Here is a 12,313-nt window from a genome sequence, read left to right on the forward strand (position 1 = left end):
AAAGAAAGAAAGAAAGAGGAGGAGGAGGAGGAGGAGGAGGAGGAGGAGGAGGAGGAAAGGAAGGAAGGAAGGAAGGAAGGAAGGAAGGAAGGAAAAGAAAGAAAGAAATGAAGGAAGGAAGAAGAAAGAAAAGAAAGAGGAAGGAAGAAAAAAAGAAAGAAAGAAAGAAAGAAAGAAAGAAAGAAAGAAAGAAAGAAAGAAAGAAAGGTGTTTGGAAAAATAGAAGAGGGGTCGTGAGTGTTTACACTCAATCCTCTGCTGTCGCAGTAAGGAAAAGCAGAATATATCAAAAGATTCTTTTGGGTGAATCTTTAATGTATGTATCCAGCATGATGCCCACATGAGAAAGGCTCATGGATATCTTTTATCTCTAAGCAACACAAAAAGGTTGGAGTGGTAGGTATGCTGGGATCTGGTACAGGAACATATACCCACATTTTATGTAAGTCATCGCCATGCTCGCGGCCTTTCTAGAACAACATTTCCAGGAGTGGGTGAAAGAAGAGGGAGATGGAGATGGATGTGTCGTGGCTCTGCGGTTAAGTGGAAAGTGTAGGGCTGCACAAATTGGAACAGATTTCTGTCCTTGAAGTTTGTCCGTGAGAGGCACTTGAGGCAGAGGCGACATGAGGTAGGAAGACCTGTGTTACATCACGGCCCTGCCAGGTAGCTATGGGTCCCTTACATAACCTTGATAGGCTTCAGCCTTCTTGACCAACTTGTTTAAACAGAACAATAATAATTCCAGGCGTTCTTTTTAGTATAAAGAGGACCCTATGAGATAATGACCCTCAAACCCTCACCATGGTGCCTGGCACTTAGTACCTACTCAATAAACAGGAGGAAGGAAATGCTAATAAAAATCTCAGAATATGTCCTCAAATTTGTTTGACTCTTCTCCCTTCCAAAGCAGGCTAACTTACCCCAATCCTCTCTCTATGCAAGACACTGAGCATCTTGCCTCACATCTAATGAAGAGAACGTGGTGGATCTGCAACATGGCATTCCTGAGGTTACGCCACAAAAGGCCTCGCCAGCCCTGCCCTGTCCCCTCCTGAATCCCTTGCTCTGGGCCCACACCAGCCACACCAGCACCCCACACTGGCATCAAAACCACCTCCATAGTCTGCAGTATCCAGGCAGCAGATCTTCCAGCCCCAGCAAAGTGATCAGAGGACAGCAGCCCCAACCCTAGAGAGGCTCCCAGCCAGACCAGCCAGTCAAGCTCTTTCTCCAGCACAGAACCTGGAGACAATAAGTGCTCACCATCACTTGAAGCCACTAGATACTGGGATCATTTGTTACACGGCAACACAGTCACATATTAAGTTACAGGAGGATACTCCAAAAAATTCTGAGTGTATGTCATCCTGCAGACCTACCCGGCAATCACTTCTTTCTCACAGAACATTCACAGAGACTAGTTCGTGTACTACATTTTGGGAGGTGCTAGTCTAGAATTTAATAGGTTGTAAATCTTGTCATATTTCTCTCAATTGATCATCTCAGCAACTATAAAGTGTTACCATGATATTTATTTATTTAATGAATTTAGGACAGGGTCTACAGGGTTTACAGGGTCTCACTCTGTAGATCAGACTCATAGTGATTCTCCTGTTTTCAGCCTCCCAAGTGCTGGGATTACAGGTACACACCACCATGCCCAGTCTACCATGACTTATATTTTACCCAGGAGAAAACTAAGACTGAGAAAGGTGGGGCCAGGGAGATGGCTCAGTGGAATAAGTGCCTCCCTGGCAAGCACAAGGGCCTGAGTTCAATCCCCGGTTCCACCAATAAATTAAATAAATAAATAAATAAATAAAATCAGCTACCACTAACATTAAAAAAAAAAAAGACTGAGAAAGGTTAAGTGAGCTGTCCAAGTTCACACCATGGTATAATCTGAAAGCTCGTGTCCCTCAAAATCCATATACTGAAATTCCAACCCCCAAAATGATGATAGTGGGAGATAGGGCCTTTATGACCATCCTGGGGTAGAGCTCTCTTGATGGGATTGGTGCCATTAAAAAGAAGTCAAACAGGCTGGACATGGTGGCACACGTCTGTAATCCCAGCACTTTGGGAGGCTGAGGCAGGAGCATTGCAAATTCAAGACCAGTCTGAGCAACTTAGCAAGACCTTGTAATCTACATAACAAACCAAGGACATTCTAATTGTACTTTTATCTATCATGCAGAAGAGGAGACCAAGTCATAGAGACATGAAGCAACTTGTTCAAATCAACATATAGAAATCAACATATGTAGATCAAATTAGGACCTACGTGACCTAAGACTATCAGAGAAGGATGAGACTTTAGTGAACAACTGCTCCATTGTCCTTTTCTATATGAGTAGCAGAGCCACTCCTAGAACTCAGATCCTCCTGACATGAACCTCTGCACTCTGCAGAGCATAACATCTTGCCCAGAGTGTGGGTTAAGTAACCTACCAAGAAACTGAAAGAATATATATGCTGAACCAGATCTATCCTAACTGTTTTCATTTAACCTCAAATTCCATTAGAAATGAACACCTCTGGACTTTGACATGGTGGCACACACCATGAATTCCAGCACTTGGGAGACTAAGACAGGAGAATCCCTGCAAGTTCAAGCCCAGCCTGGTTTATACACTGAGTTCAAGGTCAGCCTAACCTACACTGTAGGACCCTGTTCAAAAGAACAACAAAAGAATAGCATGTGTCTGTGTCTGTGTATGTCTCTGTGTGTGTGTGTGTGTGTGTGTGTGTGTGTGTGTGTGTGTGTGTGTGTTTAGGGCAGGGTCTACGGGTCTCATTGCATAGATCAGACTTGTAGTGATCCGCCTGTTTACAGCCTCTCAAGTGCTGGGATTACAGAGGTATGCCACCATGCCCAATCTCAATCGCTGTCTCAGCTTGCCCCAGGGGGCAGAACCAGCATGGCAGGCCAGGGATCAAACTCTCTGCCCATCCCCCCACCCCCCGTGGCCCTTAGAAGGCGATTGAGACTGGGCGTGGGTGCTTTAATCCGTTGAGCTATTTGGCCAGCCCTGACAAAAGAATAGCTTTGATCTAAAGTACTATTTCAACCAATAGAATCCAGGAGTTAACCCAGGTTGATGCATATCTAAAATGAGGAAAACTAGACTGTCCTCAATTTGCACAGGAAAAAAAAGCTAATAGATAAAATCTTCTCATTCCCCAAGCCTTTTCTCACATCCACTTTTCTTAAACATTTGGTGCCTGACTTCTTGTCTCGCATGACAAAGTGGGTGAATGCTCCATTGTCAAATATCACGCAGGAAACCAAACATCTCTATTCAGCCTGTCAGGTCTGTATTACATTAGAGCTAGTAAGTTATACTATTTACCTTCATCCTGCTAAAATATTTGATGTATTGTAATTCTAGGCACCTCCAGGCCTGCTTGCACATAATTCATTTTCCTGGTAGTAAAACTGTTGCTGGCTTCTATGCACTGTAGGCTTGTCTGAAAAGGTCATAGGCACTTCAAAATTCTCTGTCACCCAAGCAAATCTCATTGTCTCTTCAAGTATCTTTTTGAAACTAAAAATACTTCCACCCCTGGGTAGCTAAATGGGGGGAAAATGAGGATGCTTTGTAGGAGAAATAGTGACCGAGATCAGAACTCTGTAGAAATGGAGTAGAGAGGGAGGAACAAAGGAGAAGCTGCCTGTGATCCTCTAGCTATGTGTGCTAGCAAATCCTACATTTTCCTCTCCAATCCTGTCTCCTGCTATTCCATTCTACTTTCAAGTACCCTCCATGGAAAGAGGGGGAGATAAGACTAAAATTTCTAGGTAGTAGAAACTAGAATCCCCTAAAACCCTACCCAATTCCACAACCTCTAATGTCCAGCCCTTTCCGTCCCTGAGCCTAGGAATGCCCAAGACAGAGAAGACAGTGCCCCACAATCAGTCCCTCTTTGACCAATGCTTCTGCTCTCAGCCTTTCTCCAAGATTAGAAAAGAAAAGATCTCAAACTTTGTCTAGAAAGTAAATACAAGGTCTTTATTTCCCCATTCTGCGTTATAGTGAAAAGCCTGACACAGGTAAACCACAAAGTTACCACTGCAAGTGCACATAGGACCAGAGCCCGGGGTCTTTACCAAGAGAAACCAGCCAGGCAGGTGTAACAGACATGGTGACCTCACATGTAAGGCCTCTCTAGGTAGATTCCATAACCAAACCATGCGAAGCTCAGGCCCTAACCAGCTCTAACCCTGTCCAGGCCTCGCCCGTTAAGTGCCCTTCCCAGGAGCATCAGAGTATAGAAAGACGGTCCCTTTCATTCCTTTGCCTGTGTGCTCCCATCAAAGGAACTGTCCAAATCCAAATCTAGTAGGCTATGTGAAATTAAACCCTCTCTCTGCAACTCCCTATAGACTAAAACGAAAAAGGACTTCAGTTGTTCACTGTGCCAATCTTAAATATAATCTACACCATATTTCAGCTGTAGTGGAAGTCTCCCAATCTGAGGCAAGAATGCATTGTATTTTTTTAATACACCTGATTTAAAATGAAGCCAAACACAGATGTTTTGGAAACAAGATGAAAAAGCAAACAAAGCCTACCTGCCCAGGCTTAATTCCACCTGCTGATTGCAGGATTGACAAAGGGATGAAGTCCCCTTAGTTACTGGTGGAAAAGAACTCCAAGCCAAATTCTGGCCTAGAAAATGTTTGGAACGTCATTCCTCTGTACTTTCTAAGATAATTGTAATGATTTGGACACATGATTAATCTCATTTGGAATGCTGATCTTCTGAAAGTTGGATATTAAGTCAAAAATAGATTATTTTCTTTCCAGAAAATCTACACAACACAAATGTGTGTTTGGAAACACATTAATAAAAACAGCACTTATGGAATCTAGCTGGTTGAGTATGGCTCCCACTTACAAGAGAAGACAACCTGCATTTGCCAGGACAGCAGTGGGGGAATCCAAGGGCTCACACCCTGACTCACGGGTAAGATACTCATCAGCCTGTGTAGGTGCGACCTGCTGTAAGGACCCACTGATCAAAAGAGGGATTGTTTCTTCTAAATATCTCAAGAAACCTTTGAGGGGCCAGCAAGATAGCTCAGCGGACTAAAGTGCCTGCTTAGGCAAGCTAGGCAAATGCAGGGACTGGAGTCCGATCCCTGCACCACATGCCTCTTCTGAGCGGGTCAGAGTCTGGGCATGGTGGCGTATGCCTGTAATCCCAGTGCTGGGGAGGCTGAAAACAGGAAAATCACTAGGAGCCTGAGTTGCCTAGTGAGACCCTGTAACAACCAAATACAAAGGAGGAAGGGGAGGGGAAGGAGGAGGAGGGAGAGGAGAAGGAGGAGGAGGAGGAAGAGGAGGAGAAGAAGGAGAAGGAGGAGAAGAAGGAGAAGGAGAAGAAGAAACCTCTTTGAATACACCTTCTGGCTCGAAAGAGTGGGACAGTGTGGAATGAACAAAGACTGAAAGTAAGGAAAGCTGGAGGGAAATTGTCACAGATGTATATATCATAAGACTTGGATTGGCCCCCAGTCTAACTCTTAACAGTTTGGGGCCTCAAAGAAGTCATTTCTCTTCTCTATATCTTAGTTTACTTGTAGGTAAATCTAAGACTCTAATATCTACAAAAATAGAATTACTTAAGGAACAAATGAGATCATTTGTAAAAAGCGTTCTGTAAACTGAAAGGTGCTGCACAGATAAGATGCAGAACTCTCTGGAATTGTGAATTAAAAGTATGCACTAAAATGGTAGCTTTTAAAAACTCCAGTTCCAATTCTGTGGTTTTGCTTCTTTCTTAAGTGGATTAAAGTACCTGAGAATAGCCGCACTCCGCTAGCTAACACGAGCTATTCTAATCTGGCCATATCTGTGCCAGGGCAGATGAGCCACTGATCCACACCTACCTCACTCCCATTCAGTCCTTCCACTGTGAGTGAGAGGGGACAAAAGAAGGTAAATTGTTCTGAAGACTTCAAAGACCCATGAAAGAGCGTGAGTAGCAGTGTCATTTCTGGTTCACGTTATTTGGGGATATTATTCCTTTTGCCTTACTACTTTACCGTCTGTAGCTTAGAGGCATCCTGGAACTACCAGCAGCAAAGAAACTTTGATCCTTTCTGATCCTTTCATCCAGCAAAGGGTCACTGGGCGTCTACTAGGTGCCATCCACTCCCTAGAGCGTTGAGAATGTGCCACTGAGCGCCGTAGGGAAAGACCCTGTGTGTGGAGCTCACTCACTTCTGAACAGTGCTGGCATCAAGTGGGACACATGACAAGGAAGATGGTTCCAGAGCATGACAAGAGGCAAGAAAACAAGTGTGTACAACAGAAATTGACAGGTCTTCAGGTGGGCCGGGGCAGCCCTCGCTAATGAGGTCAATTTGACTAGTGATCCATATGGTGGAAAAGAGCCAGCCATGCAAGCATTCCTTAGAAGCAGCAAAAACTGCAAGTTCAAAGGCCCTGAGACAGAAGCATGTGTGATTTATTTAAGGGCCAGAAAGAAGCCAAAACACCTAAAAGTCAATTAAGGAGAGGTGGAGATGAAGCGCTAAAGTCAAAGAGATGCAAAGGCAGTATCAGTGACCTCTTTCAGCTCAGGAAGAAAGTGAAGCCCAGGGAGAGGAGGCAAGCGCCCCAAGTCAAACAGCTACTGATTGCTATAGCTGTTTGTACAGCTTAATTCTTCTGCCTCCAAGTCCAGAGATTCCACACTGTATGGATCTGCCTGCCTCTAGCCCTGGGGATACTGTTTACTAGTCTCACTGGTTTTTAAAAGCTCTTTGTATAGTAATATCAGACATGGTGGCTCACACCTGCAATTCCAGCACTTGGGAGGCTGAAGCAAGAGGACCATGAGTTCAAGGCCAGCCTGAGCTACATAGTGAGTTCAAGGCCAGCCTGTACTACGCAGCAAGACCCCATCTCAAAAATGATGATGATGGTGATAAAAATTCTTACACAAGCAGTAAGCAATCTCTTTTAAGCAGAACCTCATGACTCAGTGATCCTAGTGCCTGGAAATGCCCTGAAATTCTGCTCTGCACTCTAAGGTTTTGTGCCCACTCACCTTTGTGTAGGTCCCCTTGACGGCAGCTCTTTGTTGAGGTTCAGATCTGCCCCTAGGGGGAAGGCCATAGCTCACCAGAGACTCACTGCATTCTATGTAGGCCTGACATTTGCACCACCACCACCACAGTCACCCCTTCAGAGTGCTTTGCTAAGCCCACCCAAGAGCAGTCAAACCCATCTGCCCTCAGCCCGCCTTCATCTGGCACCATTAAGCTGTCAGGTAAGGGGGCTGTCGGCAAAGCATGGGGATTACAACTTCCTTGGGCAACTCAGAAGCACCTCCACCAGAGAGTCCAAGTTTGTTAGCAGCCTACACCACTGGATGGGATCAGCCCCTCTGCTTTGCCACTCTGACACCAGTTTCTTCTTTCTTCTTGCCCTGCTAAACATGCCGGTGTGCACACCTGAAACTACACACACAACAACCAAAGTCTGTCCAGGTCCAGTGTCCAGTCTGTGTAGCTGCTACTGAGCCCTAAGTTGGGATGGATCCTGCCTCCTCTTTCCCACTCCTCCTGCGCCTTCTGCTCTTCCTTCTCTGCCTCCCCTTCTGGCCCCTCTTCCTTTACTACTGCCTCCTCTCTTTCTTCCTCCTAGCAAGTACCTCTAGTCCCTGAGCCTGAGCAAGAGTGAGGGGTCCCAATAATTTAACACTAGAAAAGTGTTCAGAAGCCCATATTTTACTCACACTCTGCCACCTAGTAGCTGTGCAGCCTTGGACATGTTAGAGAACCTCTTTGTTCCTCATCTGTAAAATTAGGATGGTACATTCTCCTAAGCTTTTTGCAAAGGTTAAATAAACCAGCATGCATAAAAGCATTAGGCCAGTGTCTGGCACATAATGCTATAAAGATATAAAATAAGCTACCTTTCTTCTCATCCTCCTCTGCCCTTCATCCCCAGCTAGGAGAGACTATTGTCACTTCCGTCTTTAAGAACAGCCCTGCACAAAGTCAGAGCATGCACTGGTGTCAGGATGGCAAATATAATATCAAGTGAGACAATAACACCATGAGATAAGTATTGTGAAAATACTTATGGAATAATGTACGTAAAACACCTGGCATGCGACTCTGGCTCATTAAATGCTGTTATTTTTATTGAGCTCTGTTTATTTTTAGCGGAGCTTGTAACTGTAGATACTATTTGTAGGCTGTTCCTTACCGTATCAGACTGTAAACTGTCATCTGCATTTATCATCCAGCCGTGAATATATAGCATGATGATCTTACAGAAGTGGGGTTTTTTGTTGTTGGCTTTCTTTTTTGTTTAGATGGTTGTTTGTTTGTTTGTTTCTTTGTTTTTTGTCTTTTTGAGATAGGCTCTCCAAATGCAGTTCAGGCTGGCCTGGAGCTCACTTTGTAGCCCAGGCTGGTCTCCAGCTTGCAACGATCTTCCTGCCTCAGCCACCCCAGTGCAGGGATTACCAGCATGTGCCACCACACCCAGCCAGAAGTGTATTTTTAAAGTCAAGGCCAGGAGCTAGGAGGATAGACTGGTGGTCTAAGCATCTGTCTGGCAAGCACAAGGACCCAAGTTTGATCCCCGGTACCTCATGCTGCGCCAGCCCCAGAACCCCAGGTGCACCATGCAGGCCCCCAAACCAGGCACGGTGGTACATGCCTGTAATCCTAGTGCTAGCGAAGCTGAAAACAGGAGGATCACTACGAGTCCCAACTGCATAGCAAGACCCTGTATCAAATAAATACATAAACAAACCTCAACTTTTAAAATCAAAGCCAGGATGACAAAGTCATCCCCATGGTACTCCTGCTCTGTGGGAGCTCCCAGAGGATGTGTACTGCACCCCCAAGATAGGTGTCCACTTGGCAGCCCCTCCCTCAGCTTCCTCAGGGACGAAGCCAGCTCAGCAAGCTCCAGACTGCAATCCTGAGCCCTCCACACAGTGCTCCAGCCCTGGCTGCCAGGTCAGACACTGCAGTGTGTTCAGCTCCTCTTATCCACCCAAAAGCCACTGAACTCACATCCTCTGGAGCCTGTGCCCTTCTCTATCCCCACAGCCACCACACCGGCCCCCAGGGCCACTGAGCCTGGTCTCCCACACCCATGATAGACATACAAACTTTGTTTTAGAACTCAGCTCCTACCAACTACTCTTCTGCTTAAAACTCTTCAGGGCTTCCAGCCTATTCTCCTTCCACCCCACACCCATACCTCACCTAAGCAAGACTTTCAGACTCTGATCCTTGCCTCCTTTCAATTCCCCAGATGCACCTGCTCCTTTCGCCCCAGGGCCTTCGCGCTTGCCGTTCTTTCTTCTGAAAGCCCTTCCCCTACTCAAGGGTGAGCTAACTTCTAGTCCAGTCTCTTCACAGCTGTCCTCTCAGGGAGGCCTCGCCACTACCCTTGGTCCTCCTCAACCCCTTCTATTAGACACTTTCTTAAACCCTGATGTTCATGAAACGTATGTAAATTCTAATTATGTACCTCTCTGTTCTATGATGAATCTACATACATCTCCCTCGTTGTCAATTCTAAGAAGGTAGAGTTTTTGTCTGTCCCATCTGACTAGCACTATGCTGGGTGTGTCATATGTATTTGATAAATAGGTCCTGCAGAGTTCCAAAAAAAAGCCTATTTCTATATTTCTGAAGATCAGAGACAAAATAGAAGGTTTAGATTGTATGTAAGATGCTGAAAACACGCTGCAGAGTTTTCAGCTTCACAATAACCCACAACCGTCGGACCAACTGCTGCAGAGTTTTCAAAGAGCAATACCTCTTCTCTCACTCTTCAACAGCCAAAGCAGGGTGTGGTGGCACACACCTGTAGTCCTTGCACTCTGGATAGGCAAGAGGATGGCAAGTTTGAGTCCTCCCTGAGCCACTCGGCAATTTATTAAGATCCTGCCACAAAATAAAAAGAAATGTTGAAGGGCTGGAATGTAGCTAAATGAGAAAGTCCTGGGTTGAATCCCCAGCACCAATAAGTAAACAAACAACAAATGGATTCATAAGACTGTTTCAGTCTAGAGAAGAAGCGCACTCCTCCTAAAGGACATTAAATACACACCTTCCCCCCAAGTAAACAAATCTCAGCTCCAACACACACAGAGGCAATGCCCAGCTCCACTCAGCCTCCACACACGCGAAGGGAAAGCCTTAGCGATCTTGTCACACCTGGCAGCGCTTTCAACTTGCTCTGCTCCAGCAGCCAACACTCAGGCACCGTGGCCAACGCTAGGCACACACAGACGGATCCCCCAACATGGGTACAAGCGCCCATGCCACACGACTGCTGGGGGCACACTGCCTGCCCTCCCTTCGCAGCTCCACCCGCCTGGAAACCACCCCTCCCTGACCAAACTACACCCAAACTAGCGGCTTGTTGGGTGTAGTAACACGATTAAAGGACAACTCGGGAGGCCCTGAGGGCACCATTATTCCGCATGCCCCAGGAGTGGGGCCACCCCCAGGGACAGTTGCCTGCAGATCGGAGCCTTGCCTGCTGCCAGGAAACCTTTCCCACTGAGGACACCCAGGCAAGCAGCGCGGCTCTAAGGGCTGAAGGGGAGGCACCGCACCCATCTGCCTGAGAGACAAAGATCACCAGAAACAAAGGACACACACACACACACACACACACACACACAGAGTCCAAAGCAGACAGCGACACTAGGTGCAATTTCAAACCCAACAGCCGGTTTGGTGTATCTTTAAATAGATCGCGAGAGAATCCAAAAGGGACAATGATTATGTGATAATGACAGGCGCTATCTGGGCTCCGAACCCACGCTGCCTCCGCCCTCCTCCCACCGGCGCTGCGGTTCCCAGGCGCATTTCCCAGCCTCGGGACACAAGGTGGCAGGAGCAGGGGTGTCCTACTCCTGGAACCGCTCGCTTGCTAGCTCGCTCGCTCACAGGAGCCGGAGGCAGGGTTGCCAGACGTAGGAAATACCAACCTTTAGGATCCCAGTTCACCTGCTTTCTTGGAGTCTCGATTGGAAATTTCATTGCTCCGTTGCCCAGAGGGGAGGGAATGAAAAGAATCAAAATAATAATTAAGTCCTCGAGCTGTGCTCGCCTCGATAGAGCAGTCCAGCAAAACAATTTCCAAGGAAGGGTGAGCCTTGGATTGGCTCGAAAAGGAACGCCACAGAAAGACAGGTGGGAAGAGGTTGGTGTAGGGAAGCACTGGAGACCACCCGGGCGTGGGCACCGCTTGCCGGGGTGGTTGGCTGCAGCCGGGTGGGTCAAAGAAAAAGTAAGATGGGCGAGGGGTGGATGAAAGGATGGAGGGGAAGGCTCGGCCAGGAGAAAGAGCCGAGCAGCTTCCCAGACGCGGCGCGGGCAGGCTGGGCACCGAGCAGCCGAAGGCCGAGGCTCGGGAGAAGCCCACCGCAGTATCTCTCTGGCCCCGAAGGCGTGGACGCTCGCTCTCCCGCACACACCCGCACACTCTCCCGGACGCGCGCTCGGCGGGCACGTCAGCCTGGCTCGGCAGCGCAGGGCGCACACGCCCCACCCCAGCCGCGGTTCCTCGCCCCCGGGCGACGCCCCCCACTCCCCACCCCCCGAAAGCCATTGGACGAAGGGGTGGCGCGGCGCCGAGGGAGCGCGCGGCAAGGGGACCCTCCCGGTGGCGCGCCGCAGGTGCCGCGCGCAGAGGACTTGGGCGCGGGCGGGAGGCGCCGGGCCCCGGGCGGCAGCAGCGGCGGACTTGCCCACCCGGAGGTTGGAGACTGAGGGCGGAGGCGGCGGCGGGGAGCCGGGCGGGGCGCGGGCGGTGGACACGCTGCTACTCACTGGCACGGCCGGCAGACAGGCGGCTTGCGGGCGGCCGCAGCGCGCTCCGCGGAGTTGCAGCCGGAGACACGCTTGGCTGCCTGGAAGGCTCTGCGGGAGGCGGAGGACGGGCCGCCGCAGCCCAGGGCCTCGGAGATGACCTCCCCTCCAGCTCGCACCCCCGGCGCCTCCTCCCCGGCCTTTGTCACTTCATTTTTGGACTCCAGTCCTTTCCCGCGCCTGCTTCTCCCGCCTGCGCTCGAACCTCCGTCCGCACCGTACTCCGAGGAGACCGGTGCCAGCCATGAGCCTTTTGTTCTGGCCCAGCTCCGCGGCTGCGGTCTCCCCGCCCGGGAAGCAGCTCGCTCCCCAGGCGCAGCTTGGTCGCTTCCCCAGCTACCTGCAGCCCGGCTGGGGCACCCGCTAGGAGACTGCAAACGGGGATGGGGGGAGGTGCGGCAGCCCTGGAGGAAAGCGAAGTTCCCAGGGCCGGGCGCTCCA

The 12,313-nt window shown here is 48.8% G+C and overlaps 1 protein-coding gene across 1 annotated transcript in view; it reads right to left on the reverse strand.

The window, feature by feature from the left end:
* Kcnk10 (potassium two pore domain channel subfamily K member 10) overlaps positions 1-11,480 on the reverse strand; it is a 126,865-nt gene extending 115,385 nt beyond the window's left edge. The window contains exon 1 of the mRNA XM_004635111.1: positions 10,990-11,480. Coding sequence (XP_004635168.1) covers positions 10,990-11,041 — 52 coding nt within the window. The 5' untranslated portion in view covers positions 11,042-11,480. The remainder of the gene's footprint in view (positions 1-10,989) is intronic.
* Positions 11,481-12,313: the final 833 nt, after the last annotated feature.

The sequence above is a fragment of the Octodon degus genome, unplaced genomic scaffold (genome assembly GCF_000260255.1).
Source record: "Octodon degus isolate 3935 unplaced genomic scaffold, OctDeg1.0 scaffold00070, whole genome shotgun sequence".
Taxonomy (NCBI): domain Eukaryota; kingdom Metazoa; phylum Chordata; class Mammalia; order Rodentia; family Octodontidae; genus Octodon; species Octodon degus.